The sequence below is a fragment of the Epinephelus fuscoguttatus genome, linkage group LG23 (assembly GCF_011397635.1).
Source record: "Epinephelus fuscoguttatus linkage group LG23, E.fuscoguttatus.final_Chr_v1".
NCBI classification, from domain to species: Eukaryota; Metazoa; Chordata; class Actinopteri; order Perciformes; family Serranidae; genus Epinephelus; species Epinephelus fuscoguttatus.
Genome location: NC_064774.1, coordinates 25,952,051 through 25,977,845, shown reverse-complemented (window position 1 = coordinate 25,977,845; position 25,795 = coordinate 25,952,051). Strand labels below are relative to the sequence as shown.

The 25,795-nt window shown below is 40.5% G+C and overlaps 1 protein-coding gene and 1 pseudogene across 1 annotated transcript; one reads left to right on the top strand and one right to left on the bottom strand.

The window, feature by feature from the left end:
- Positions 1-278: 278 nt before the first annotated feature.
- Positions 279-1,729, bottom strand: LOC125884343 (phosphatidylinositol N-acetylglucosaminyltransferase subunit Q-like; annotated as a pseudogene).
- A 2,852-nt stretch (positions 1,730-4,581) lies between these two features.
- si:dkey-183c6.8 (protein O-GlcNAcase) lies at positions 4,582-25,525 on the top strand. Its single transcript, XM_049569234.1, has 17 exons — positions 4,582-4,786; positions 6,969-7,020; positions 11,607-11,704; positions 12,857-12,987; positions 13,073-13,244; positions 13,349-13,447; positions 14,687-14,956; positions 16,629-16,715; positions 17,103-17,578; positions 17,670-17,844; positions 18,137-18,193; positions 18,632-18,717; positions 18,898-19,002; positions 19,473-19,564; positions 19,673-19,862; positions 21,086-21,245; positions 22,922-25,525. The coding sequence occupies exons 1-17, from the start codon at positions 4,747-4,749 to the stop codon at positions 23,056-23,058; spliced, it is 2,427 nt and encodes an 808-aa protein (XP_049425191.1). The 5' UTR covers positions 4,582-4,746; the 3' UTR covers positions 23,059-25,525.
- The last annotated feature ends 270 nt before the right edge of the window (positions 25,526-25,795 follow it).

Genomic DNA, 25,795 nt, shown 5'->3' with positions numbered 1-25,795 from the left:
GCAGAACTTCCAAAAGCTGCACTTTTCCAAGCAGAGTAAATTTACAGGCAGCTTCTGTTACCTTGTCAGGTAGATACAGACTAGCTGTGCTCGTAAATGTACACTTATAAAAGCTCTGAGTTATCAAACCTCTAAAACCTTCGACCCAATTATGAGTTAGCTGCTGCCACTCTTAGGACAGTTTGTGATTCAGTCTATCAGAGAAGCATGGACAATACTTCTTAAACTTAAACTGAAAAATACTGAACATAAAGTAGCAGTTAGATGTATGCTGATGCTCACCTGGCTCTGTAGACGTAGAAGCAGTAGATGTGGAAGGTGAGCAGGGCAACCATGTCAGAGAGCAGCCAGAGGGCAAAGGTCAGGCCGAAGCAAGCTGACAGGCCACCATACCACAGGATCTCCTCTATGAAGGGAGACATCAGGTGGATGTAGCCTAGATGGAAACATGACAATCAAGGTAGAAGTCTGACCAGTGCACTGACAAGTGTAATGACCTTTGGAGGTTGTCGGGGCCATTAGCAGAGCTTTCAGTTCTATTTCCTGTATTTTTTTAGCATGAAAATGGTCAGATAATGGAGAGATTATCAGTACAATATAAAGCCCTGAGTGTGAGTACCTTTTGTTTGTTTTCAGTTTTTAAAAGATTAATTTTCTGGCATTTTGTGTAGTCTGATCTCCGTAACACACACTTACATCAGCTGCAGGCACCAGTGTGTTGGCTAACATGGTGATGTGGTTGTCTCTATAGAGCCACCAGATAAGCAACATGCCAAGAGACACATCCACCAGGAATGACACCACAATGTTGGCTTTCCTACAGAAAGACAGAGAGACAAACATAAAGGTATGAACAGCAGGTGTACTGTCACTTTCAGCAAAGGAAAGTCCATAACATCATGGAGTGTCTAGGTCATTTTTACAACCATCACCTCATGAACTGTGTCTGTCTGGTGGCTGGTTTCCGAGAACTGATTGTCCTCACGTTTTCGGTTCTGTAGCTGAGCTGAACACAGGTGGACAGCTCACTGGACAGAAAGTGCAGCGGGAAAAGACTGAAGAGCCTAAACGTAAATATGATAATGAAAATAATGATGGTGTTTAAAATGTGTATCCTCTTAGTGTCTGGATTTGAGTAAAGACACAAATCAGATATAGATAGATATCATTCTCATCTGACACTTAATGCAACAACTGAGACAATACAATTTATTTTTTTTTATCTATTGTAAACCTGATTAATACTACACTGACATCACTATTCTAACTCATTATTTGTTGCAGGTTCTAGAGGAGGAGGATTATATATGTATATACAGTAGCCTATATCATTGTTAAAGAAACTAGTCAAATTCATAGATACTGAAAGCAGCACAAATTACTGTCTGTAATCTCCCACCAATCTGAAAACTTTAATATTAGAGTTGCTGTGTGGTTTTGGTTGTTTTTATTGGGTTTTGTTGACAATAAAAAAACATATTTAATATGAGTGGCCTTATCCATTAAATTTTCTCCCTTCTCACCGGATGTTACAGATCCAGGTCTATATGGAGAGCAGCCAGCTGATGAGCAGGCGGAGCAGTACGGACGCTTGTTTGAGCAGCTCCACGATGATGCTGGCCTCTCGACCCTCAGACTGCCAGTGTGTTGACTTCAGTGGCCCGTCGTCGTATCTGTCCAGGAAGAACGGAGTCTGGCTGCAGGCCACAGTCCGGAACACCCGGACCATAGAAGAGGAGGAGCATGTTAGGGATACACATGACTACTTGCTTACATCAACCTGTAATCTGAGTCACTCTCATACATGGATCTTAGTCTGCACATCCTCTGGCAACATGTCATGTCACATTTTAATCATTTACATAAAATGAGAGGCAAAACTTTTAGCAGTTTATATTTCATGCAGCATTATTATTCTTTACTTCAAGATTTTATGCTGCAGTGTGGGTGGAAAAAACTAATTCAGCCAGCATTCCTGGGGAGAGAAAGTGCTCTCCATGTCCTCCTGTCCCTCTTTGGGTAACCTCCATGAGCCTGGCATGGACAGCTCCACCCCACTCTGGGCCTGCATCTTGGTGAAAAAGATGGAGGAGTGTGTTTAGGGAGGAGGAGAAACTAATAAAGTTTTTTTTAAAACTTTTGTACGTTAAGAAGGCAATTTTGGTTCATGCTTTATGAATTAAGTGAAAAGACATGTCATCCCCAGCTATCCTCTTGGAATAGGAAAAATAGGAGCAACTTAGGAAACATGTTAATAAGCAGGTTTTATAGTGCAGTGGATTTAACTTTTCTAAATGCAGATGTTTAGGAGAGTCCTTGAGGAGTCTGGAAACACCTTCAAAATGGCAGTGAGATTTGTTAAACGACCAGGTATTTATCTTTTGGAAATTCTATTGCTCGGCTCTGTGACTAAAATGTCTTATCAATACAAGACAGGCACAAACTGGGGCTAAATTTACTGTAACCCTTATCCAGACCTGAGAGGCCACGGAGGTCTGTCCAGTGCTGCACTGATCTGTTGGATGTACTGTTTGACCTGTCCAGGGACGAACGGTAGTGGATCACCACCAAGACCACAGCAGAGTCATGGCCGGAGATCCAGCGGCCGACCAAAAGGCCACTGTCCGCCCGGTTACAGCACTGTGGGAAGAAGATCTTCAGCACTATGACTTCACAGCAGCTAAGTGTTCAGCCTCCAGCAGCTCTGATGATCTGAAAAAGAGCAAGGGAAAAAAAACAAGTCAGGGGAGTTTTAACTCTGCTGCACAAAGTAGGGGGCAGCTAGTGCTATTCAGTATTGATATTATTGTCCAAAAAAGCCATGAAAGACCAAAACCAATGATGTTTTAGTCATCTCTCCATACTTTCTGATTTTGCTACCCTGTTTGTGGCTCTCAGCTCCAAGCCCATTTTATTAGGGAAATGATTCAATAACTTCACTTTTAAAGAGTGTAGTACCATTACCTTAATTTTAACCACCAGGGGTCTCTAGTGGGTAAAACTTTAACATTCAGGGGAAATATGCTTCTCAACAATTTCTTCCAAACTGAGTGTTGTAGTATGATCAGCACGAGACCGTTAATTGTCACATAGTATTGAAATTATTGAATATTTTTCTCCAAAAAAAATCCCCCAAACTATAAAAAAGGCATATTTCCCCAAACTGAGTGTTGTAACTTAGTTTTACCCACCAGAGACCCCAGGTGGTTGATATTAAGGTAGGCTAATAGTACTACACTCTATAATAGAGAATTTATTGAATTATTTTTTCTAATAAAAATTCAGCAAAATTATGACAAAACTTATTTTCCCAAAGTGAGTGCTGTAGTATGCTGCTGAATATATGTCCAACTTTACCGAAGTTGAATAGTCTTTAGGTTATGTAGTTAACGTTAGCTGAATTGCCAGTAAGTTGTCAGGTGGTCACGAGCTCGGTTATTATGTGGTTATGCAATTAATGAGCTTATAGAATAGCCTATGACATATGGTAAAGTTAGACTGTACACTGAATGAAATTACTACTCGTGTAACAAAGCTTCAGTAAAAGAGGGCTAACTACAGTTAGTTGGAGAAATAAACTCACCAATGTTACACATGCTAAAGCTAAGTTAGCTTTAGCTTAGCATTAACTTAGAATCAGCCAATGTTCCCGTTTCCTAATGATACATTTAGCTAAATACCAAAGTATTTTCATTGGAGTTGGTGAATACTTTAAGAGAGCTAGGTCTGTGAAAAACTGACTTACATTTGTCAGCCTGGACCACAACTCCAACAGTAACGTTACAGGACCTCAAAGTTGGCAGCTAGCTAACTGCTAACTCCAACTACGTAACGGTTGTGGCCAAAAGAAGAATAAACAGAGGTGTAAAATATTACTATAAAGAGTGGCCATGTGCCATTACGTGTGCGAATAAGTCAGGCAGAAGGGAAAGCACATGCAATATAAGGGCCGTGGAAGTGACTAACCTAAATGGAACGCGGCCGTTATTAATAACGTTACGAGATACACCTGTGTTTTTCTCATGTCAAAATGGCTGTCATGAAGTAGTCCATTGCCCAGCATTTTTGTTCCTTCATTATTTTTTAATATCCCCATGAAATTAATAAATGAGTATTATGTATAACAAATTAAATGACAAAGCAGTAAATACAGTAATTTGCCTTGTGATTTAGACTAGTGGCCTTCAGGGTCTGCTCTAGCTAGACAGCTAGATGTTTTCTACATTTATTCCTATTTTGCGGATTTTTTTTGTCTCTTAATTTAAGTATAGGCCTGTAATGTTATTTAATTTTGCAGTTTTATTGTAAAGAAGCTTAATTTTGTACAAATGGCATCAATATTAGTAGGCTATACAAATAAAGTTATTTGTTTTTCAGATCATTTTATGTTAAACGAATATAAACGTAATATATTAACATATTTATATATTATACTTTTGCTGAATAAATTCATCCAAAAAATAACTTATTTGCAGGGTCATTTTTTGCTATTAATAGTGTTTTTTTTCTTTCATGAGCGTGAAGTCCTTGAAATCAGGAGCTTCTGCTGAGCACCTGAACGCAACACGAGAGCACCAGCGTTGTGTAGAGAGGAGGAGACGGGAGAGGAGGAGGTGGAGGCAGATCGAGGAGAAGCATGAAGATTATCCCCAGTATCTGAGCTAACAGACGGGGAGAGCATCTCGTCCTCCCTCGCTCGTTCGGGGCCGACTGGAAGCGGAGGGAGGCAGCGGGGCTGAGGACAGGATGGAGGAGAAGAAGCAGTTTCTTTGTGGGGTAGTGGAAGGTAAGACAGCGGCCGACTTCATAACTGACCTCCTGTCAGATCATGTGATTTTTTTTTCTTACCCAGCGGAGACGATTTTGAATAGACCACCGTTTGACCTACATTTCAGCATCGATTTATCACTTACTGTAGAAGGGGGGCGTGGGAGTGGTAATATGTGTATGAACACTGACGTATAGAAGAATGTAAAGGTCTTTATGAAAGGATGTGGTATAGTGATTAGCCAGGCTTGATGTGGGGATCAAAGAGCAGGCGGTGGAAATGATTCAGTAATGTCTGGTTCCAAAGCTGCAGGCTAAGGAAAGGAAATACTCTGCATGATGACTGCTGCTAATGAAGTTGATGTGATGAAATGTACAATAATAGTGAAGGGGAAGATAATAACTGAGATGTTATGATGACTGGAGACTGTAGATTTTGTTGGGATGACAAGACAGTAGTGAGGATGATGGAGATGCCATGACAGAGGATGTGAGGAAGAACACTACCAACCAGTGATCATGATAATCATAATGAGACAATAATAGACAATAATGGAAAAGAGAAACATTTGAGGGCCCCAATAAATGAGAAAAAAACAGTGAAGAATGCCGATGATGTTGAAAGTGATGGGGATAATGGTGACGATGATGATGATGAGGAGGACAATGATGATAGAGGACAAGAGAGGTTAACCACAACAGTAGCAGTGGCAATGGTAATAACATTAATAAGAATGACAAAGCAGGATACAGACAAACGATTGCAGAAAATGGTGAACAAGAAGTTGATGACATACCTGTCCGTTCACCCACCCTCTCAATTCACAACCACACACACACAATATGAAGAAACAAATATGTATCCAGTTTTGTGCTGCAAGTATTGACTGTGACAAGAAAACAAAAATATTGTTTTCTCTTTAATTAAATTTAAAGATTTATTTTTTTTAATTTTTTTTACAACACAAACAGGCGGTAAACTAAATCTGTTAACATAATTTCTGTTAGTATAACATCTTAATTTCAGCCATCAAATGATTGCACAATTATAAAAAAAATATGCAGGTTGAATGCCAACATTTGTTGCCTTATATATGTATTGTGTTGAGTGTGTAGTGGAGATAATTACGTAATTGTCCAAGTGGGCAGAAAGGTGTCTTGTCAAAACTGTTGGTAGAGGTGAGAACAGATCAATGTGCTGCTAAAATGACACAGAAATGTACCTGTTGTCTTTGTAAGGTCTGTTTCATTGGAAATAAATCTATTAATTACGTATATGAACTGGCGCACAGTGGTGAAATCGCTCCATCAGTCCAAAACATCAAAATATCTAATTCACAGTGAGAGACAGAGAAGAAAAAAAAAGGCGGGACCAGCATTTCTTTTCATTAAATGACTTAAATGATTGTTTATTATAAATTTGTTTCAGTTAAACTGTGCAAGCGCTGATCTGTTTGTCCACCGTCTCAACTTTCCAGCTCTGTGCCTATTAGAAAATCTGGTTTCACAGCCCATTGGGGTGTGTTTATCATGGAAATTCATATTGAAATATTGCAGCTCTAGCACAATCACAAAGACACACACCTCATTTGCAACCCCTCGAACCTGTGTGTTTCTCACTCCCATGTGGTGGCATCCAGCAGAGATAATAATTAGGTCTGGCTTAGTGGGGAGCACTCTGTAGGACACTCACATGTCACACTCATGCACACAGAAAAACAGACTCCCCGTGTGCATACAGGAGAACAGTCTGAATTGTTCGAGGATCAGATTTACTTCTCACTATGACCCACTTACTGTACACACACACACACACACACACATTTGCACACACACACATTCAAAAAACACAAAGGAGGGAGAGGGACACTGAAGATGCTCCCATTTCTAAAAATAGAAAATGTGATGGAGAGTGTAGCTGGAGATGAATTATGCCTCTGCCAAACACGGAGCGGGTGTGACCAAGTAAGCACTGGAAGCCTTGCGTCTTTTTATATGTGCCCACACTGTTTCCAGGAGCTGATTACTGTCCAGTTAGTGATTAATTGTTTCACAGCTTGGGACTTAAAATAGTAGAGCTATATAACGACATGATAAGATACAGTTCATGCTATGGAATGCAATGGTACATAATCAGTGATCATGTCTGTTTGAATGTAAAAAGTGTGGGAAACTGGGCTAACATTATTTTTCCTGTGCAGGTTTCTATGGGAGGCCTTGGACTATGGATCAGAGGAAGGTTCTCTTCCAATGGTAAGTCTGTAACCACTCTTTAAAGCAGCTTGTAGACTGTAATGAACCTGGTGTCCGCATGTACTGTACAGTATGTGGGCACAGGTGTTCATGCATATGTCTTGTTAGCCTGGTCAGAGGGGATGTTTTTGTGTGGCTGTTCTTCACATGAATAGCGTGAGCTCAGGAGCCACTGACTTGACGCCTGTGGGCTAAATCCAGTTGCACACCTCTATATCAGTGCCAGGCAGACCTGAGAGGAATCACTGGTGCAGAATGACTCCGTAGCAAAGGGCAGGCTCATCCTCAGTCCTGAGGCTCAGCCAGGGATGGCAGACACCGCATTTTGTGATAGTGGAAGGAGAAAAGGGATCAATGATGAGATACAGGTCAAGTGATTGATAGATGTTATTTTAGCCATGCTAACAGTGTGGCTGTAAGGATGTTGCTCTCACAGTTAGTCGGTCTACCACTTTGGTCCAGACTGAACTATCTCAACAGCTATTGGATAGATTGCCATGAAGCATTATATAGACATTCATGGTGCCCGGAGGATCAGTTCTAACAGCGTTGGTGATTCTATGATTGAACATTTGTGGTATATTCTCAGACATTCATGTTCCCCTCAGGATGAATTATAATCAATTTTGTGATCTCTTAAAGGGGCAGTTCACCCCTGAATCATAAATACATATATTTCTTCTCATCCATAGTGCTGTTTGTCAGTCTAGATGGTTTTGGTGTGAGTTGCTGAGTGTTGGAGATTTCAGCTGTAGAGATGTCTGCCTTCTCTCTAATATAATGGAACTAGATGGCACTCAGCTCGCAGTGCTCAAAGCCCCCCAAAAAATAAATTTGAAAAACTCAACAGCAATGTGTCTTTCCAGAAATCATGACCTGGTTACTCAAGATAATCCACAGACCTTGTTTCATGTAAGAACTATTTTATCTCTACTAAAATACAAGCCCCAACTGTATTGCCGCTGGGGTCAGGTACTGCTCACATTTGAATCGATTATGGTCACGGTTACGTGAATTTGGCACCTGTATCTAATGGTAGCTTATCCAGTACTTTACTTTCTCTAACAAAAATGTAATTTTTAACCAAGCTGCAGGGGTGACTTAATTGACTAAAATGCAACTCCGCTCTCCTCTGCTCTTTTTTAATCACACACACAGAGCTAATCCTCTGACTCTCTGCTTGTCTAGCAGTGATACTAGGATATTACCAAAATACTTATGAAATAGAAAAAAAGACCAGACCTGGAAACTATTGTGGCAGATCAGCGCTACAGCGATAGTATTGGCAGCTTTGGGGCACTTCCCCTCTTGTCTGAAGTTGAACCCAGTGGCTCCATAGAGCCCTGTTGCCGGCCTTGAAGCTCCGCGGTTGGCTTCCAGGCTTTGGGGTCCTTTGAGGCACTCCCGCCTTTCTCAGAAAATGACATTTGGTAAACACGGATTTAACGTAAATCAGTACTCGTAGTACCAACGTAATTCGATAAATACCCTTAAAAGTTCTGTGTTTGTGCCCCAACCCTAATCACCACATAGAAGGAAGTGTGCATCTACTCATAAATCGGAGGCTTGTGCTTGTGATAGCACAAGATGTTATCATTAATGGTGTCCTCCTCGGCTGAGCTGTAAAGTTAGTTAGCTCAGTGGTGCTAGCTGAGCTAGCAGCAGATGCAAACTTCATTCTGTGCAATGATAGAGTTGGTGGGTGAAGTACGGTAGACAGAAAATAGTTCCTACATGAAACTGCTCACAACATGATCTGTGAATTATCTTGAGCAACTGGTCCATGATTTCTGAAAGCAGACATTGCTGTTGAGTTTTTCAAATTTATTTTTTGACCGCTTCGAGCACCACAGGCCGAGTGCCATCCACATACATCATATTTGAAAGAAGGCAGACATCTCTACGGCCAATATCGCCCACATTCAGCAACTCACACCAAAACAATCTCGACAGATAAATACCACTACAGGTAAGAGGAAAATTATGTAATGTAGATCTGGGGTGAACTGTCCCTGTAACTTTTTATGTAGTGCCATCATCAGGTCTAAATGCCTATCTATTATTTATTTTTCTAGTTCAAATTTCCAATAAAGCACAGCCTCTTGAGCTGGAGTTCCATACTTTTTAATGTTCAGTTACTTAAAGTTTGTCCATCGAAAAGCCTCTTAAAAGATGACCATGGGTCACTAAATTCTACAGTATATTTATACCATCCTCATAGCCTTTACAGAGGGAACATTTTGCAGTGACCGTGGTTCTTTATTTAGCATCTTTTTTTCCATGCAGAGACCTTCACACCAGGGAGCTGCGCAGCACAACCACACTCTTCAGATGTTATCCATTGTAGTGCCACAATAGACTCTCTTCTGCAAGCACCATGACAATGTAAAACGTGTTTAAACCAGAAAAAATCAACATCCAAGCTAATCAAATATTCTATACAGTGTGAGTGCTCCAATAGACAGTGAGCCAAATCAAGTCAGCAGGCTCATGAGCCAAGTCTCTCTGAATCTTGACTAAACAAAACCAAGGCAGCGCCTTATTGAGACTGCCACAACAGTTCCATCAACACACAAAGAGACACAAGCCCTTTCAGCTTGAATCAGCTAGTAGTGATTTCCATGACCATGAACTACAGTAGAATACTGAAAGATCATGACCAATGGAGAAAAACACAGAGAGTGCCATTTAAGGCATCAGTAGCCCATTCATAATAATTATAATCTCTATAAACAGATATCTGCATATGAATGCAGAATCTGTAGACCACGGGACAAGATTTTGGTATCAGAAGTGTTCTGGTTTCTGGAGTTGGTTTGTGGTCTGAGTAGTATTAACCAAGCTTTGGTTGCATGCAAGTAAATAGGCGATGTGGAGGGTGAAAAAGGTGGAATGCATTGGCTGAAATGCAATCTGGGAACTTATTTGCTATTGTTTGATGATGATTCAGATTTTTATTAGCTTTTTGAAAATGTATTTGCATTCATATTCACAGTTTTACATATCATCTCTCAACTCCAACCTGGACTGCAAACAGTGATCGGTACATGGAAGAGGAATTATTGGCCCTGATATCTCTTAACCAGATACACCAGAACCCCTGAAATATTGCCCCTTACCCCCAAAGGTGAAATCATCGCTGGACCAATAGCTGATGGGTTCCCAGACTGTGAAAATTCTAACATAAACATACTTATAATGGGATCTACAGTGTGTCAAATATGAATTGATGCACTAAAAAAGGATGTGCCATTCCCTTTTCATGTACAGTTATATTACCCCATGTGTATACCTCAAAGTTAGTAAGGGACCAATTAATTGTTGATGGCACACTGATCTTACAAATGAGTGAAGCGACATAAATCCCTGCTGGGAGCTGTGACACAGTTTTGAAGTTCAACAACCAATAGTGACAGCTGACTCCATCCCAGGAGATAAGTTGTTCCCTCTGCTCTCTGCTTTCCTCTGCTCTTAAGTATGCAGACCAAATGATTAAAGCACACTTTCTGTTCTTACTCATGTTATGATAAACTGTATAATACATATGACAAAAACACACAATCAGTAACATGACCATGCTGCTATAATGTGTCCTTAAACATTGTTGATTTTCTAGCGATAGATGCTTTATTATGAGGTTGAATTGGACTTAAGCAGCTAAGTGTGTAGGCGCCAGGTTTATTTATAGATCGGCTTTTGTTAGACTCAAGTGTGGGGTGCAGGCAAAATTCATACAATGAGCGTTGCATAAGTTTGGCAGACTGGGCCTGCGCATGTGTGTACAGTAGGGAGCGTGTGTATGCGTGTGCGTATCTGATTGTGTGTTTGAGGGAGGTAGGATGCATCTTTGTGGAGGCGACTTACATACCATCTGTCCAGGAAATGAAGCAGGGAGAGAGTGAGAACATAGTCCACCCACAAATGACAAGGATGATAAGAGCTGGTTCCTGTCCAGAGAAAGAGAGAGAACGATATTCATGTTTTTGTGTGTGTGATGCAGCTATTGTTTCACTCCTAGTACTATGCTCTATTTATAATTCAGGAGGTCATTTCCTGTAACTGTAACATGGAGCCCCATGATCAATACAGTGGATCTATTTTCTTGCTGCTTGTTGTTTTTCTTTTTTTTTTTTCCTCTCCTTCTGTCCTCACCTCTCTCTCAGCTCCTCCTTTCTCTCTCTCCAGGGCTCCTGTATCATCAGTCTAGAGCTATGGCTTCAAGCTGTGGAAAAGATGGATTATATATATATATATATATATATATATATATATGTATATATATATATATATATATATATATATATATATTTGTAATAGATTACATTTTCAAAGCATTTTAAAAAAGCGATGTTCAGAATATAAAGAATTTTTACCAAATTCTTGCACTCAAACAAAAAAATAACATTTTAAGTTGTCAAAAAATGCTTCAAATAGCAACTATTTAAAAAGCTCACTGAAAAAATAACATTCTTCCTCTTAATTTTTTTCTTTTCCACCTTGTTGCAGATTTACAGATTTAGCAATGAAATGACTTAAACCAGTACTTCAGTAAAACATGTTCCCTCCTCCATGTCTTTTTGTGCCAGGATGCAAAGTTGGGGATTGAACACCTACTTGTATGGCCCAAAAGATGACCTCAAACACAGACTGTTGTGGAGAGAAGTCTACTCCCATGAAGAGGAGGGTAAGAACCTTCCATTAACCCATCTGGTGTATGAGTCCAACAAACCTTGGACTTTGACCCAGGAGCCAGGTGTTTGCTTACAATGTAATGCCAAACCATGATGTTTTTTTATGTAACCTAACCACATGCTTTTGTTGACAAACCAAGTGCTTTTGTTGCCTAAACCTAAGCATGTGCCTTGTTGACGTCCCAGCATTGGTTGTGGCGTCCCGGAACATCAATGGCACAGGCAGGAAGATACCTAGCGCATAATATGTACATGTGAAGCAGTGATATGTGACAACTTGGGATGAAAACGCGTTGGATTTTTTGATTGTTTTTGTGATGTGCTGAGTATTGCAATAACATGTGTTACGATATACTGCGATTTACCACCTTATTTCCAACTGCAAATTATGTTAAACTTTCTATTCTTTCAAATAAGATAATATTTTCAGTCTGTTCACCCTAATTCAGTCATGTTTGTTGCGGCCAAATGTATCTACTGGGCAGAAAAAGCAGCTGATTTTATTATTCTAGTAGACCACCAATTTTTTACTTTGTAGTTGCAATTATTATAATTTATGTAATAAAAAGATAGATACTTGGTGATCGTGAATCAATACAGTCTTGCCACGCAAAATATCAAGACTCTATGCTGTATCTAGACAGAGACAATCTATCTATCTATTAACAGTCTATCTATTCATCTGTCATCCACCCTTGTGTGCACACAAGTTTGATCTACATCCAGTCTGATAAACTGCCACAGGTGATGTCACTTGAGGCAGACTGACTGCAGACTAGAGTCTCCCTTGTTTTAGATCTAAACTGCCCCAGGACATTCTGTCTTCCCAGAGGGTCGATACTCACTGTCCAGTATATAAAATTGCCTTTTTTGATATTATGAGTAAATTTATAACCATCCTAAAAGGTGTCAGCAAGTTTAATGTTGCCCATTATATTTTTTTTATAGTACCCTGGAAGACAGTGTGGCGTTAGTCTGGAGGTCTGGTCACTTAGAGCCAAGATTAATTTCTTAGAGATCACAAAGTCTGGTATTAGCATTCTTAGACATCTGTACAATCATAGTTCAAACATCTTTGCAAACATTAGACACAGTGTCTCGCTTTAAATTTCAAAATTCAAGATTTTCCTCCTCCTTGCTCTCAGGTCAGTTGCGCACTCTCATAAAGGAGGCTCAGTCGAGAGGCCTGAGGTTTGTTTACGCCCTCTCTCCTGGTCAGGACATTGTCTTCTCTTCTTCCTGTGACCTGACACTACTCAAACGCAAGCTAAGACAGGTGTGTGACACAGCAAGATAATGAACACTACAGGAGTGTAACTTTTTATGATCTAAGCCTCTGTTTTTTCTCTTTCTCTCTCCAGGTATCAGACCTGGGTTGCCAGGCATTTGCCATTCTGTTTGATGACATCGATCACTCCATGTGTCAGGCTGACAGTGAGGCCTTTTCTTCATTCGCTCATGCTCAGGTCACTGTAACCAATGAGATCTATCGGTACTTGGGGGAACCACCTGTCTTCCTTTTCTGCCCCACAGGTAGGAGGGCTGAACTAAGGTGAATTGTAATGTTTGTGGTCTACAGAACCTTATGAAACTTGACAAATCTGATGAAATATACCTCTTTTTCACTCTCCCTGTAGAGTACTGTGGTTCTCTGTGTTCTCCCAGTGTATCGAAGTCTCCCTACCTGCAGACTGTTGGAGAGGACCTGCTGCCCAACATAACAGTAATATGGACAGGTGAGACACACACACACACACACACACACACACACACACACACATATGTTAGCATAAATATGAAATCTATAAATGACTAACAAATTGATTTAACTTATTATAGTTGATAAAAAGCAAACATTTAAACCATTTTCTTTACTACATAGCATAACGTGGCTGCATTCCTGCAGACATAAGCCAGAGTCATTCCTTGTTTTCTGTTTTTTAGCCTCATTAGTCGACCTGCCGTCTTTTGGCTGATAACAGGACACACTAACAAATGCATATGGCATGCAAATAAGTGCAGACATAAATACACCCACAGGCTCCTCCAAAGACCAAAAAACATTTTAGATTCACATCCACCCACACCATATGGAAATACAGTAGAAACACACACATGTGGACACACATTATCTACTCTCTTTAAGTTCTTTAATTATGTTAAGCTATTGCCACTTTTTAGTTGTACCAGTATAGTTTAAGACTTTGTTGGTAATGTTACATTGTGAGCTATAGCTTTTTATGCCTCTTTCTCAACATTACTGCTGACATAGTCAAATATGATAGCAGCATCATGTTTCACAAATGATTGGTGCTTGAAAATTAAATTGTGAGCCCTACGGGGGCTCTTGAATGCTCATTCATGGTTCCCCAGAATGGTTTCTGGTTTTGACAAGTGAAGTGTGTCCCTCCAACATCACCCCTGATGTCCAAACCAACAATAAATTCCATTCTGACATACACTTCATTACAGCCTGAGCATGCAACTGAGTATCAATTATAAAGAGCCTTTACAACCACCTACCTCAGCGGAGCTCCTAAAATTAACCAAAAGAGAGACAAAAAGAATACAATTAAACTATAATTACCAACAGTACATAAAAAGTCTGTGGATTCCATGGCAGGTGCAGCAAGCATTATGAAGCTGCTTCTTTTAGAGTCAGCAGTAGGATAAAATATCCCCAGGGCAACAGCACAAATGTACACCGCCACAGCAACTGACACCACAAACACACATATCAAAGCAAAAGGAGAAGGTATAATGTCCAGGGTGTCAGCTGAGCTAGCATGTGATTTTTCTTTTTATTCTACAATGGACGCGACTTGAAATGTGGCGAATTACAATCCTTGTTACAAAAAGTACTTAAGTAAAATTAGTGATCAGTATCCTGTTGTCTCCCTCAGATTCAGATGTGTGTTTCTCAAACCTTAAGGCTTCCACTTGTCAACTTTTCCCCTTAACTCTTGGTCCCACAGGCAGTAAAGTAATCTCCAGAAAACTGTCTGCAGACTGCCTGGCTGAGGTGGAGTCTGTCCTCCAGCGCCCCCCGCTCATCTGGGACAACCTGCACGCTAATGACTACGACTCCAGACGTCTCTTCCTGGGGCCTTTTAAGGGCCGAGAGCCTCAGCTGAGGAGCCACCTGAGAGGCCTGTTACTCAACCCCAACTGCGAGTTCGAAGCCAATTACATCCCTTTGCATTCGCTGGGGAGCTGGTACAGAGCTGGAAAAGAGGAGAGGAAAGGTGAGGGGATGGGCGGAGGAAAAGGATTAATGAGCAGCTGCAAGGGAGGAGGAAGTAGCAGTGATGAGACAGGAGATGTCCCGAGTTAATAAACTAATATTGGCTCTGCCAGACCAGAGCCATGTACAGTAAGTCCCATTGCTTCCTGGAGAAATGTTTAATAAGCCAGTGTTGCTTGGCAACTAACACAATTTTATCTAACATTATTTAAAAATAAATTAACTTGTAGGAATTAAAGCTCCATCTGTTGTCCTGGACAAAGTTACTCAATAAGCCTTCAGCTGTAGTTACACAGGATAAAAATATTCCCCTAATACTGAGTTGCGCATTTCAAGATTCAAGATTATTGGATTTGTTCTTGGGGAAATTTGCCACATAAAAATACATATTGCAGTAAGAGACATAAAGTCCATTCAAATACTAGCAATGCAGCCCCTCATTTCACACCCTCCTTATGTCCTGAGTTTAGGAGATTGGAACCCTATAGCCCTTAATTCTATCAGTACTAATCTTCTTTCAGAGCCAAGTGGATGTATTTTCAGAAATATTTGAGATGAAGCTCTCAGATGCATTTATGTTTCACACAAAGTGCATATATTCCTTACCGTGTATTGTACAACTGTGTCAAAACTCTATGATAACTGTAATAACTCTTGCATCACCTTATTCGACATTTGGTTTACATTTATTGCATATAATTTACTGTGACAGTCTAATACAGGAGACTACTGCCAGAAAGAGAAAGCGGAAACAAGGGAGCTGGATGGAAAAATGTAGGAGAGGAAACCACTGTAGCGTGTGATGTTCTGAAGACGAGCAGGGAGAGGTGGTGATGAAGGAATAATTGTACGGTGTGATGAAGGGAAGAAATGAGAGGCGAGGAAGGTCCCTGTGTGGAGGAGAAACAAGTTGGAGGGCTGGAGGAGAAATGGGCTTCAAGGGAGGGGATGAGAAGAGAGATGAAGGGCAAGCCGAGGCCTGTGATGTGGATGGAAATGGAAGAGGAATTTTAATGATTATATGAGAGGGAGGGGGAGTGGGAAGTGTGTGAAGTAACTGATAGATTCTTTTTGTGTGAGAGGGATCTAACTTTAAGATTAGTGATGCTAGTCATGTTTTACTAAAGTAATATAAAACAGGAACCATGTCTACTTCCTGGAGTTGTAAGAATTATAAATAAGAGTTAGGATCAAAGTTTAAATTAGACGTGTGTAATTGTGTTTTTATATTCAGCATTCAGACATCAAACTGAAGTTGATCTCCTTATGTTATATCCTGTATGATTTTGTATGTAACACAAAACACTGCAAAACAACCTTTGTTGACGTAGCTTGCGTGACTGGGTTATTTTTATTGTTTTTGATGCTGGGTTTTGACATGACATAATACTGTGTTTTTTCCAGCTCAAGTCCACAGTAGCAAATGTCATGTTTTAGTGTCAGTCCTTTAGAAGCTAAAATGTGTGTATGTTTTTTTTAGTAATACATAAATATTGCAGATAAAAGCGAGGTATGAGTCTAGTGTGTGTGGGGAGGTTTGTCCACTGAAACATGTCCACCTGGAATAAACATTGCAGACTGACTTTGACAGGAGTTCTCTCTACTGTGTACTGTATGAATGTGATTAATTCAGTATCCTCCTATGTAATAATGCAGTGTTGTTTATACCCTAGATGAGGAGTGTGAATATTGTCCTGATAGAGCTCTGTCTGCTGCACTTCATGATTGGATGGAGGAACTCAACCAACCACTACAAGCAGGTAGAGAATTAACAAAAATCCCACACAGACCCACAGTTAACACGTTTTCTGTCACCCAGCAGTGGTCACTCAGAGAGGGTAGGCCAGGATTATGCATCACATTTGCCTGTAATGTGTGTGAAGCGGCATGCTATTTTTTGATGGTCTCTGCTAGCGTTGCAAGTAAACGGTAACTATGACCAAACAAACAAAGAAAAGAGTGATGACTACAGACAATAAAACGCCAATAAACAAGCGCAAATCCTAAGAAACACAGGAAAATTTGGGAAGTTAGATCCCAAAACACACCTGCAATTACAATTTATTGCCATAGATGCCGCCAAAGAGAACAAAACGCAGATCTTTGGGATTGTAATTTTAATAACATATGTTTTTAAATTATTACAGGTCGTCAGAGCTCACGAGCAGACCAGCGTTCCTCCACTCCAACAACTCACTGCAAAACACCTGACAGATCTGACTACCCGTCCACCTTCAGAGGATCCTCTGCCGTGGCCAAGCTTCCTGTTTTTCCCCTGAACTCAAGTTCACCTCCGTCGTCACCCACGAAAGTCAAGGGTGAAACAGAGGGACGTGATGGGGAGAGGAGAAGGTCAAACCAGCCTAGTCAACCCAATCACCAACCTCCAGGTTCCAGGCCTGGTGCACCCTCTGGTGGAGGCCGGGGTCAGAAGGCACAGGGTCTGGGGCTCTGTGGTGGGAAGGGTCTACTAAGTGAGTCCCAGGTGCGGCTGCTGGTTGGGCTTTATTATCTACCCCACGAGCATGGCCCATCTGCCCAGAAACTGCTGCAGGACCTGACCTGGCTAAAGGCAAACTGCCACCTGGTCAGTGCCAACAGCAAGAAGACAACACCTCAGAAGGTCAGTGTGTGTTTGTGTAGATTTCTTGTTGAAGTGTGGAGTGTATGATCCTTTAATGTGAGTGTTTTCATACGTGTATGTGTGTTCTCAGATTGATGAGTGGCGCGGTCGGTCCTCCAGGGTCCTGTCCCTGTGTGAAGACATAGCACAGCTCCACTGCAGCGTGGTGGGTGGGGCCAATAGGGCTGTGCTCTATGACCTTTATCCTTACGTGTGGGACCTGAGGAACACGGCTCTGCTGGCAAAAGCATTCATATGCTGGCTGGGTGAGTATAAAGAGAAGCATGAAACTATGGAAATACAGAAAATGTTTTACTTTATAGTCTTACTTTATACTATGTGATTCATACTGTCATACTATTGCTGTGCTGTATAATTCTGTCCTATACTAATAGAATGTAGTGGCATGCTCTTTCATAGAATAGTATAGTATAGTATAGTATAGTATAGTATAGTATAGTATAGTATAGTATAGTACTATACTGTAACATAGTTCCCTGCTGTACTGTGCTATAGCATAATCTAATAATCTAACCTCCCTCACCTTCTCTTACTCAGATGGAAGAGTGTTGAGTGACAGCTCAACTCTGGGCACCTGGAAGAACTGCTTCCACTGTGAGTAGGCATGACCATTTAACTCTTTGTCTCCCTAAACATTTATCTCCCTGAAATAACAAACTACAAGTAGCATCTGCTGCACAAATCATTCTTTTTAAGAGTAGATTCAGTCTGAAAGTTTCCCACTATTAATCCAGCTTTCAATCATTATATCACAGCACTAGCTCAGTGTGGTTCAGCAGATAATGGTGCAGCGAGGACTGAACCACCAGTTGTGCTTCAAATATTTATAGCACCATCATAAAAACTGAAAAAAAGTCAATTCCAGCCAGGATCTCTTGAGGAGCTGTAATGCTGTAAAACATTGAACTCTTATGCTGGCATTAATATTTAAAGTAGATTTAACTGAGCCCTCGTTTTCCATTTGCACTGGCTGTTCATTGGCCCTAACCACATGATGTCACCTGACTGACATTTGGTTCTTGTCTGTGGTAGGGTGTGGGAAGGCCTCGGGGGCAGACGTACTGGGAGTGGAGTCAGAGCCATGGGCGTTCAAAGGAGGGGTGTCTGGGGAGGTGCAGGTAGGGTGTTTGTATAATGTTTCGTTTGTCATAGATTTTGTGATTAAATCATCATGATTTTTATTGTGTACATGTGTGTGTTTGGATTCTTAAATTATCAACCATATATAACACTAAAGTTCAATCCTTTTATAACTAAATAACGTCTTTGTGTTTGTGTGTGTGTGTGTGTGTGTGTAGATGCTTCTCCCAATAGGCAGCAGCAGTGAACTCTTCACTCATCCTCCTCCGCTCTTCCCTACCTCTCGTCTCTATAACATCAGGCCCTACCACAGCAAGGACAAGGTGGGAGAAGTCACTCCCACACATGTTATTGTTTCACACAACTGCCAGGATAATTCATGGACTATCAGTACACTGTACAGTCACACAACCACTGTATCAGCAACAAAACTTTAGCGTAGCTGCTGTGGAAACTACACTATTCACTTCTTTAGGGATAAAAAAACAACTTGGAAATGAGCCAGGAAGGAAGAACATTTTTAGATCATGCATAGACGCTGACTCTAATGGAAAGTCATGGATGATTTATGGAATTTTCAGCCAGTGCCACATCAGAATCCTTATATGGAGAAATGCTGCAAAATTAAACAGTTTTCAAAGGACCCAGATTATTCAGTCACCTGCAGGTTTTTAGTGAAACATTTACACACTGTTGTGGGAAGCATATGGCCTAATAGACAGAGGCATGAAACCATAGAAGGATCATATATTTTAAAGGATTTTTTGTGTATTTTGTACGTGTGTGTGTGTAGTTGGAGTTGTATCGCATGGTGCGCCAGCTCCACCTGAGGACTCAGGGCGGCCAAGAGTCCAGCATTGCTCACCCAGATGTCATAGGAGACAGGTGTGTTTGAGAGCCAGAGAAAGAAAGAGGAGTTGAATATTTATCATATTGGAATACTACAGTGTACTCACGTATTTGTTAAATAGTAATGTCTTCTCATTTCCATAGATGCCTCGGACCGTGCCTGGCGTTGTGCCCGGAGTACTGTTTCATCCTGGAGGATGAGCTGGGTGTGTGCGGCTGCGTGTTGGGCATCCTGGATGTTCGCTCGTTTGCCAAGCGGTGCCAGGCCAGCTGGATGCCTGCCATGAGGGACAAATACCCGCCCAAAGGGGGCAACACACACCCCAACACACAGGTGAATATGTGCACTTCATCAAACATCCTTTTTAAAAATCATACCTAGTCTGTCTTTCTGAAAGGCACAGGAGTGTAACAGGCAGCCACATAAAAAAAGACTTCTGGACATACCCAACACACACATGAAATTATGCACACAAACATTTAAACATACCTGCAGCTACACCATCTGTGTCACCCTCTGTGATGAACTAATAACCCACAGGGAAGTGGGTGACACACAGAGGTAAACAAAGCAAAAGTCACACAAAACCCAGCAGATTAACACGCATACACACAGATTGGACTCCAGTCATATAATTTTTCCTCCTGATTGATGAGACATATTGAAATATTTACACAAATGTGTATACAGTAAAGAGCACCCATATAAGAGTGTCTTTGTCAGAAATGGGAGGAGACAACACCCTTGCTTACGGCGTCACTGTTGCTCATCACGACAAACAGTTGAGTGATCGCAGGCAGAAAGCCAAACAGAGCCCGCGGTGAGCAACGGGGACAGTCAGTCTCTGACATTTGTGGAGGACTTATCTGCCCACTCCGTGCGTCATGGTGCATGCTGACAGTCCCACTTTGGATGACTGTCATTCACACTGCAGCCACAGGTGTAGGAAGGTAGAAGCATTTGTATGGCATCTGTTCCTGCTTTATTAGACATGTGAACATAACAGCAGTATTTTATATCGTTAAGTCTTTCACGACTTATATTTTCCTTCCTCGTATCCCTGACTTTACCTTGAAATGTGTTTTATGACTTGAAAACTAAGTAGAGAATACCTCTCTGCTCTGCTTCCATGCCAGGAAAAACTGCTTACCAGCGCCTCTAACAGGAAGTGCATTAGGCTAATCACAGAGGTCTATGTGTACAAAATAAAAGCTGCTGATACAGCGGCAACTCTGTTGATGATACAAGGCATTAAAGGTATGCTAAAAATAAATTCTGTGAAATTTTAATTTACGACGATCTTAATAATGTCTGGTAACCTGAAGGTACTCTAGTTTAGTTAGTTTCTATAAGGTGAACTCAGTCAAACATGACCCTTTAGTAACATCTAGTGGCAGCTGTTGGAAACTACAACAGCATAGGAATATGTATGGTGTATGCTATTCCACAACCCTCCATCATACAAACACTGACAGGAAAACTGAAAACATTTAAGATGAATAGGACAAATTTTCATCATTGTGTGAATGTCCTTGTGTCTCTGCTGTCCTGTGCAGGACCTGATCCAGCTTATGGAGGAGGACCAAGGAGAGTATCCAGACTCTCTTCTCTATCACTTCCCCTCTCAGCTGCGACTGGATGCGCTGCCTGAGCTGGTGGACATCAGCGTCAGCCGCACTCTACTCACCGCCCTGCTCACTGCACTTAAGGCAAATGGTAAGGACAGGGTTTCAAGTCATTGCATCAGTGTGGTTGTGTGTGTGTGTGTGTGTGTGTGTGTGTGTGTGTGTGTGTGTTTGTTTGTGTGTGTGCGTGCCTTATTAGCTTCAGACTGAGGAAACTCAATACAGTTAACCCTTACTTCTGACTAAATAAAGGTATATCATACATACCTCTGTACTGTATGTAAAACACTGAAGATTGAAGGACTCTGTCGTCATTAGTAGCATCAGTACTCACCAACTTGAGGCTAAGGGTTGAGCAGAAGAGCAGAAAAGGGGCGTCGGCAGGTTAGTGGATAGAGCACCTTTGCTGCATGTCATCCCCCCCCTTTCACACTTAGCTGTCCTATCAATTAAAGGCAGAAATGCCCCAAAAAATATCTTAAAAAAAAAAGGAAGAAGAGCAGAAAAATATGGAGGGTTTAAGCAGTGTCGTAATAGCACTTAAAATTAATGCAGGCAGGGTCAAGCTGCCTGTAGATGTTGTCACACCATTAAATTAAGTAATTTTAAAATAATCTGTGTTTTTTCCATGACAGGCTATGTCAGACTAACAGGTTGTGTGAGGTTAATTGTTTTTATATGAAGCGTTAGTGTTGTCAAAGGACATGATTCATATTGACTCAGAATATTTGGAACAGTTTCAGTACTAATTTTCTTCAGTATCTACACACCGGTATCAGCTGTGTTTTCTCACTCTCTCTTACTGTTAATGTTTACTATTAGTTATTATTATTATACATGTACTACTAGTGCCATCCATTTACCATTTACATTACAATGGTCATTTTGCTGTTCTCTGCCTCTAACCAAGAAAGGGAAAAGTCGTTAATGTCATGTTAATGTAATTTTTAAGGATATACTATACAGGAATGTCCTTTAAAACAATAAATGGACTCATACATACGTAAACCCTCTCCATCATCGCTTATGACCCACTAGAAGTCTGCGGCAGTGTATTTATCTGCAGAGACTCTGCTCCTTTTATTCCATCTGTGATTCATCTTTTAAATTCTCAATATTTTTTTAATTGATTTTATTGTTTTGATTTATTATCATTAGTTTCCTTTATTCCACCAAACTCCTTGGCATATTTTTATTTTTTATTTTTGATACTCATGTGTCTACATGCTACTATATGTTATAGTATGTGTGCAAGGCAAGCTGTTCAAACAAATTGCACCAGGTGGGTTTAATAACATTGTCTAAATCTGAATCTCTGCCTGTACTTTCTTATTATTTTCTGTGTTTGTGTGTCTCCCTGCAATGCTAAAATGAGGTATGGGCTTTATAAAATGGTAGTAACCAGGTGCCAGACCGTAAGCAGTAGGCAAGAGACACAGCACTGAAAAAATGCAAATATAGCAAGGCAAAACGCCAAATGAGAGTGAACCTGGGGTTATTTATGTACATATTTTTATATTATTATTATTATTATTATATTTTATATACAATCCTGTATAGTATACCTTTAACTTGTATTTCCTCAATGTCAATATTGAATATCAATAATTTTCAAGGTATAATATTAGATAGAAATTCCAGTATTGTGACAACGCAATGAACCACTGACTTTATTTAATGTATGTTGTACATTTTTGTATGCAGCTGGGGGCAAGATCCACATTTAACTACATGTTTCATGAGCATTCCTTTTGTGTGTGTGTGCAGGTTCTCAGGGTGTGTTCTGCGAGGTGCAGCCGACAGACCGTCAGAGGCTGGAGTTCTTGACAAAACTGGGCTTCCTGGAGATCCTCAGAGGAGAAGCCAGGAGCAGAGAGGGAGTGGTGCTGGGGAGGCTGCTCTGAAAAATAAACACACACACACACACACACACACACACATTCACACACATACACACGACCAGACACACATTAAGCACTTGCATCCATACAGTAGATACACAGAGGCACTTGCACACACAGAAAGATGTTAGAAACACAGTATGTACAGTACAGTGTGGAGATGGCTAAGCTTTGCAAAGAAGCAGGATCTGTATTTTCTCAAGAGAGAAAACCTCCTTTAAGGGACAATCCTGGATTCCTTTCAGTCTGTGTGGCAGCAGTAATGGGGATGAACCCAGAGATTTCTGAAGGATTTACAAAATATAATATAAGCTTTGAGTTTAAACCTTCAGCAGAGCCACGCTAATCTTTTTTGGATTCCACCCCTGGCTACGGATTACAAGAGTTAGTCAAGTTACAAGGAAGTCAACAACAGAATAGTCTGAGATCGGAGCAGAGCAGTAGATCACAGTAGCTACGTGGCACACGTGTCAATTTAATTAATATTTCTGTATTTTATATCAACTATGGGTTACGTGACTTATTGTATGCAAAAGGAGTCATTGAGAGTGATCATCCAACTCTGGGATGCCTCCTGGCAACAATTTAGCATCTTTCAGCTCATTGTTTTGTCTTGTTGTTTTTCCGACCCACTCTTCAAAGCTTCATATTTTTGTACAGACAGCAAATAATTGTATTTCACAGAATTTCAAACTATACCTTTAAGCTGATAGAGACTAATTCTCTTGATTTAACGCATGATGTGATTTTGCCAAGTAGGTCATGCTCCTGGATCAACACCCCATATTGCGTTCCTGGACCAACACCGCGATCAATGAATCACAGCCCTCTGACAGCATCAGTGTGCTGCTCCTGTGCTTCTTTCAAAAATCCTAGTTTTCCAAATTGAAGTTAGTACCATAGACTGTATGGTTAGTACAAATCCTCAGTAACACTGAAGAAAAACCATTTCAACTACTGCTGGGTTAGCAAGTTAGCTTGCTAACTAGGTTGGCTATGCTAATGAGTAAAGCGAGTTAGCTTGCTAACTAAGTTGGCTATGCTAATGAGTAAACTTGCCAATAGATGAGAATATTGGCAGGCTAGCTTGCTAACTAGGTAGCTATGCTAAGAAGTAAGCTTACCAATAGGCTAGAATGTTAGCAGGCCAGCTTGCTAACTAGGTAGTTATGCTTACAGGTTAGCTGGCCAATAGATGAGAATATTGGCCAGCTAGCTTGCTAACTAGGTAGCTATGCTAAGAAGTAAGCTTGCCAATAGGCTAGAATGTTAGCAAGTTAGCTTGCTAAGTAGGTAGGCTATGCTAAGTAACTGCTAAGTAAGCTGTTCACAAACAGAGTCGCAAATTCCTGCAATTAACACATTTACAAGGTTTTTGTTAAATTTTATTGAGGATTTTGTTCAATTGTATTTACTTCAATTTGTAAAACTAGCTTAGCTCTGAAGAAGCACAAGGGAATTTTGAAAGAAGCACAGGAGCAGCATACTGATGATATCTGAGGGCTGTGATTGGTTGATTGTCTTGTTGGTCCTGGGATGTGATGTGGGATGTTGATCCAGGAGCATGTCCTACTTTAGCTGTTGGCGTCGATCTTATGCTCTGCTCCTTTGGTTTTGTTCATAAGCGATACTTTTTTTCTTCAAAGTTAGGATGTTGTTTTCTTGCTCCTGTCCTGTTGGTGAAATAAAGTCTGCTGACAGCAGGCTGAGCCCAGGCACAGCGTCACTGTTTACACTTGATTAGCATAGGTGAATGTTTACATGCATGAAGAACAAAACATTGTGGAAAAAAACAGAACATTCACAAAGTAGAATTACATTGACACAAACGCACATTCATAATTTCAATGGAATGCTCTAAAATGGCAACATTACTGAAGATTTTTATTGGATTTTTCTCAGCCATTATAGCTATAAAGTCTTAGGAGCAAGTGCATGTATGCTAAAATTCATCTGAAAAAAGAAAGAAAAAACAACTAAAATCATCAAGTTTTTTAGATTGTGCATGAATACAATCATGCAGACATATAACGCGCACACACACACACACACACACACACACACACACACACACACTTATCTGAAGTTTACACTGGGTTCAATTGGATATTATAGATACCTCTCTCGCATTTCATTGTCAGATACTTTGAACATCACCAGTGCATATGTATGGTGTTTGTGTGGGTGTGCATGGTGTCTTTGTGTGTGTGTGTGTGTGTGTGTGTGTGTGTGTGTGTGTGTGTGTGTGCAAACATACCAATTAAGACAGCCATGTCATTCTGCCTTTATTCTGAACCATAATGAACACAAGCATACAAGCAGACACACACACTCACAGTCATGCTAAAAGAAGCACAACAGCACTCACAATCAAATCTTCGACTGAAAGTACGTAGAACTACGAATGTTCATTTTTTTGTAATGCAGCTTAAAAAGACAAGTACTGTTTGTGCAAGTATTTATATTTCTACTTTTTTCTTTTATTATGCTCGATCAATCACAGACTGAGAGGCACTTTTGTATGTTTCATCCTGTTACCAACCTCATCATCACCGTCTGTGAGGTAGTTCGTGATAAAAAAAAATTTAGTCCCAGAACTATAACTGATGTAGACAGATAATAATAAAAACAATAATAAATCCTGAAAGCACTGAGAAAGAAATGCATGTTATGATGTTAAGAAAATTTTTAGATGTTATTGTTTATGACAGAATGTCACTTCACTTGTATGAAAAAAAGA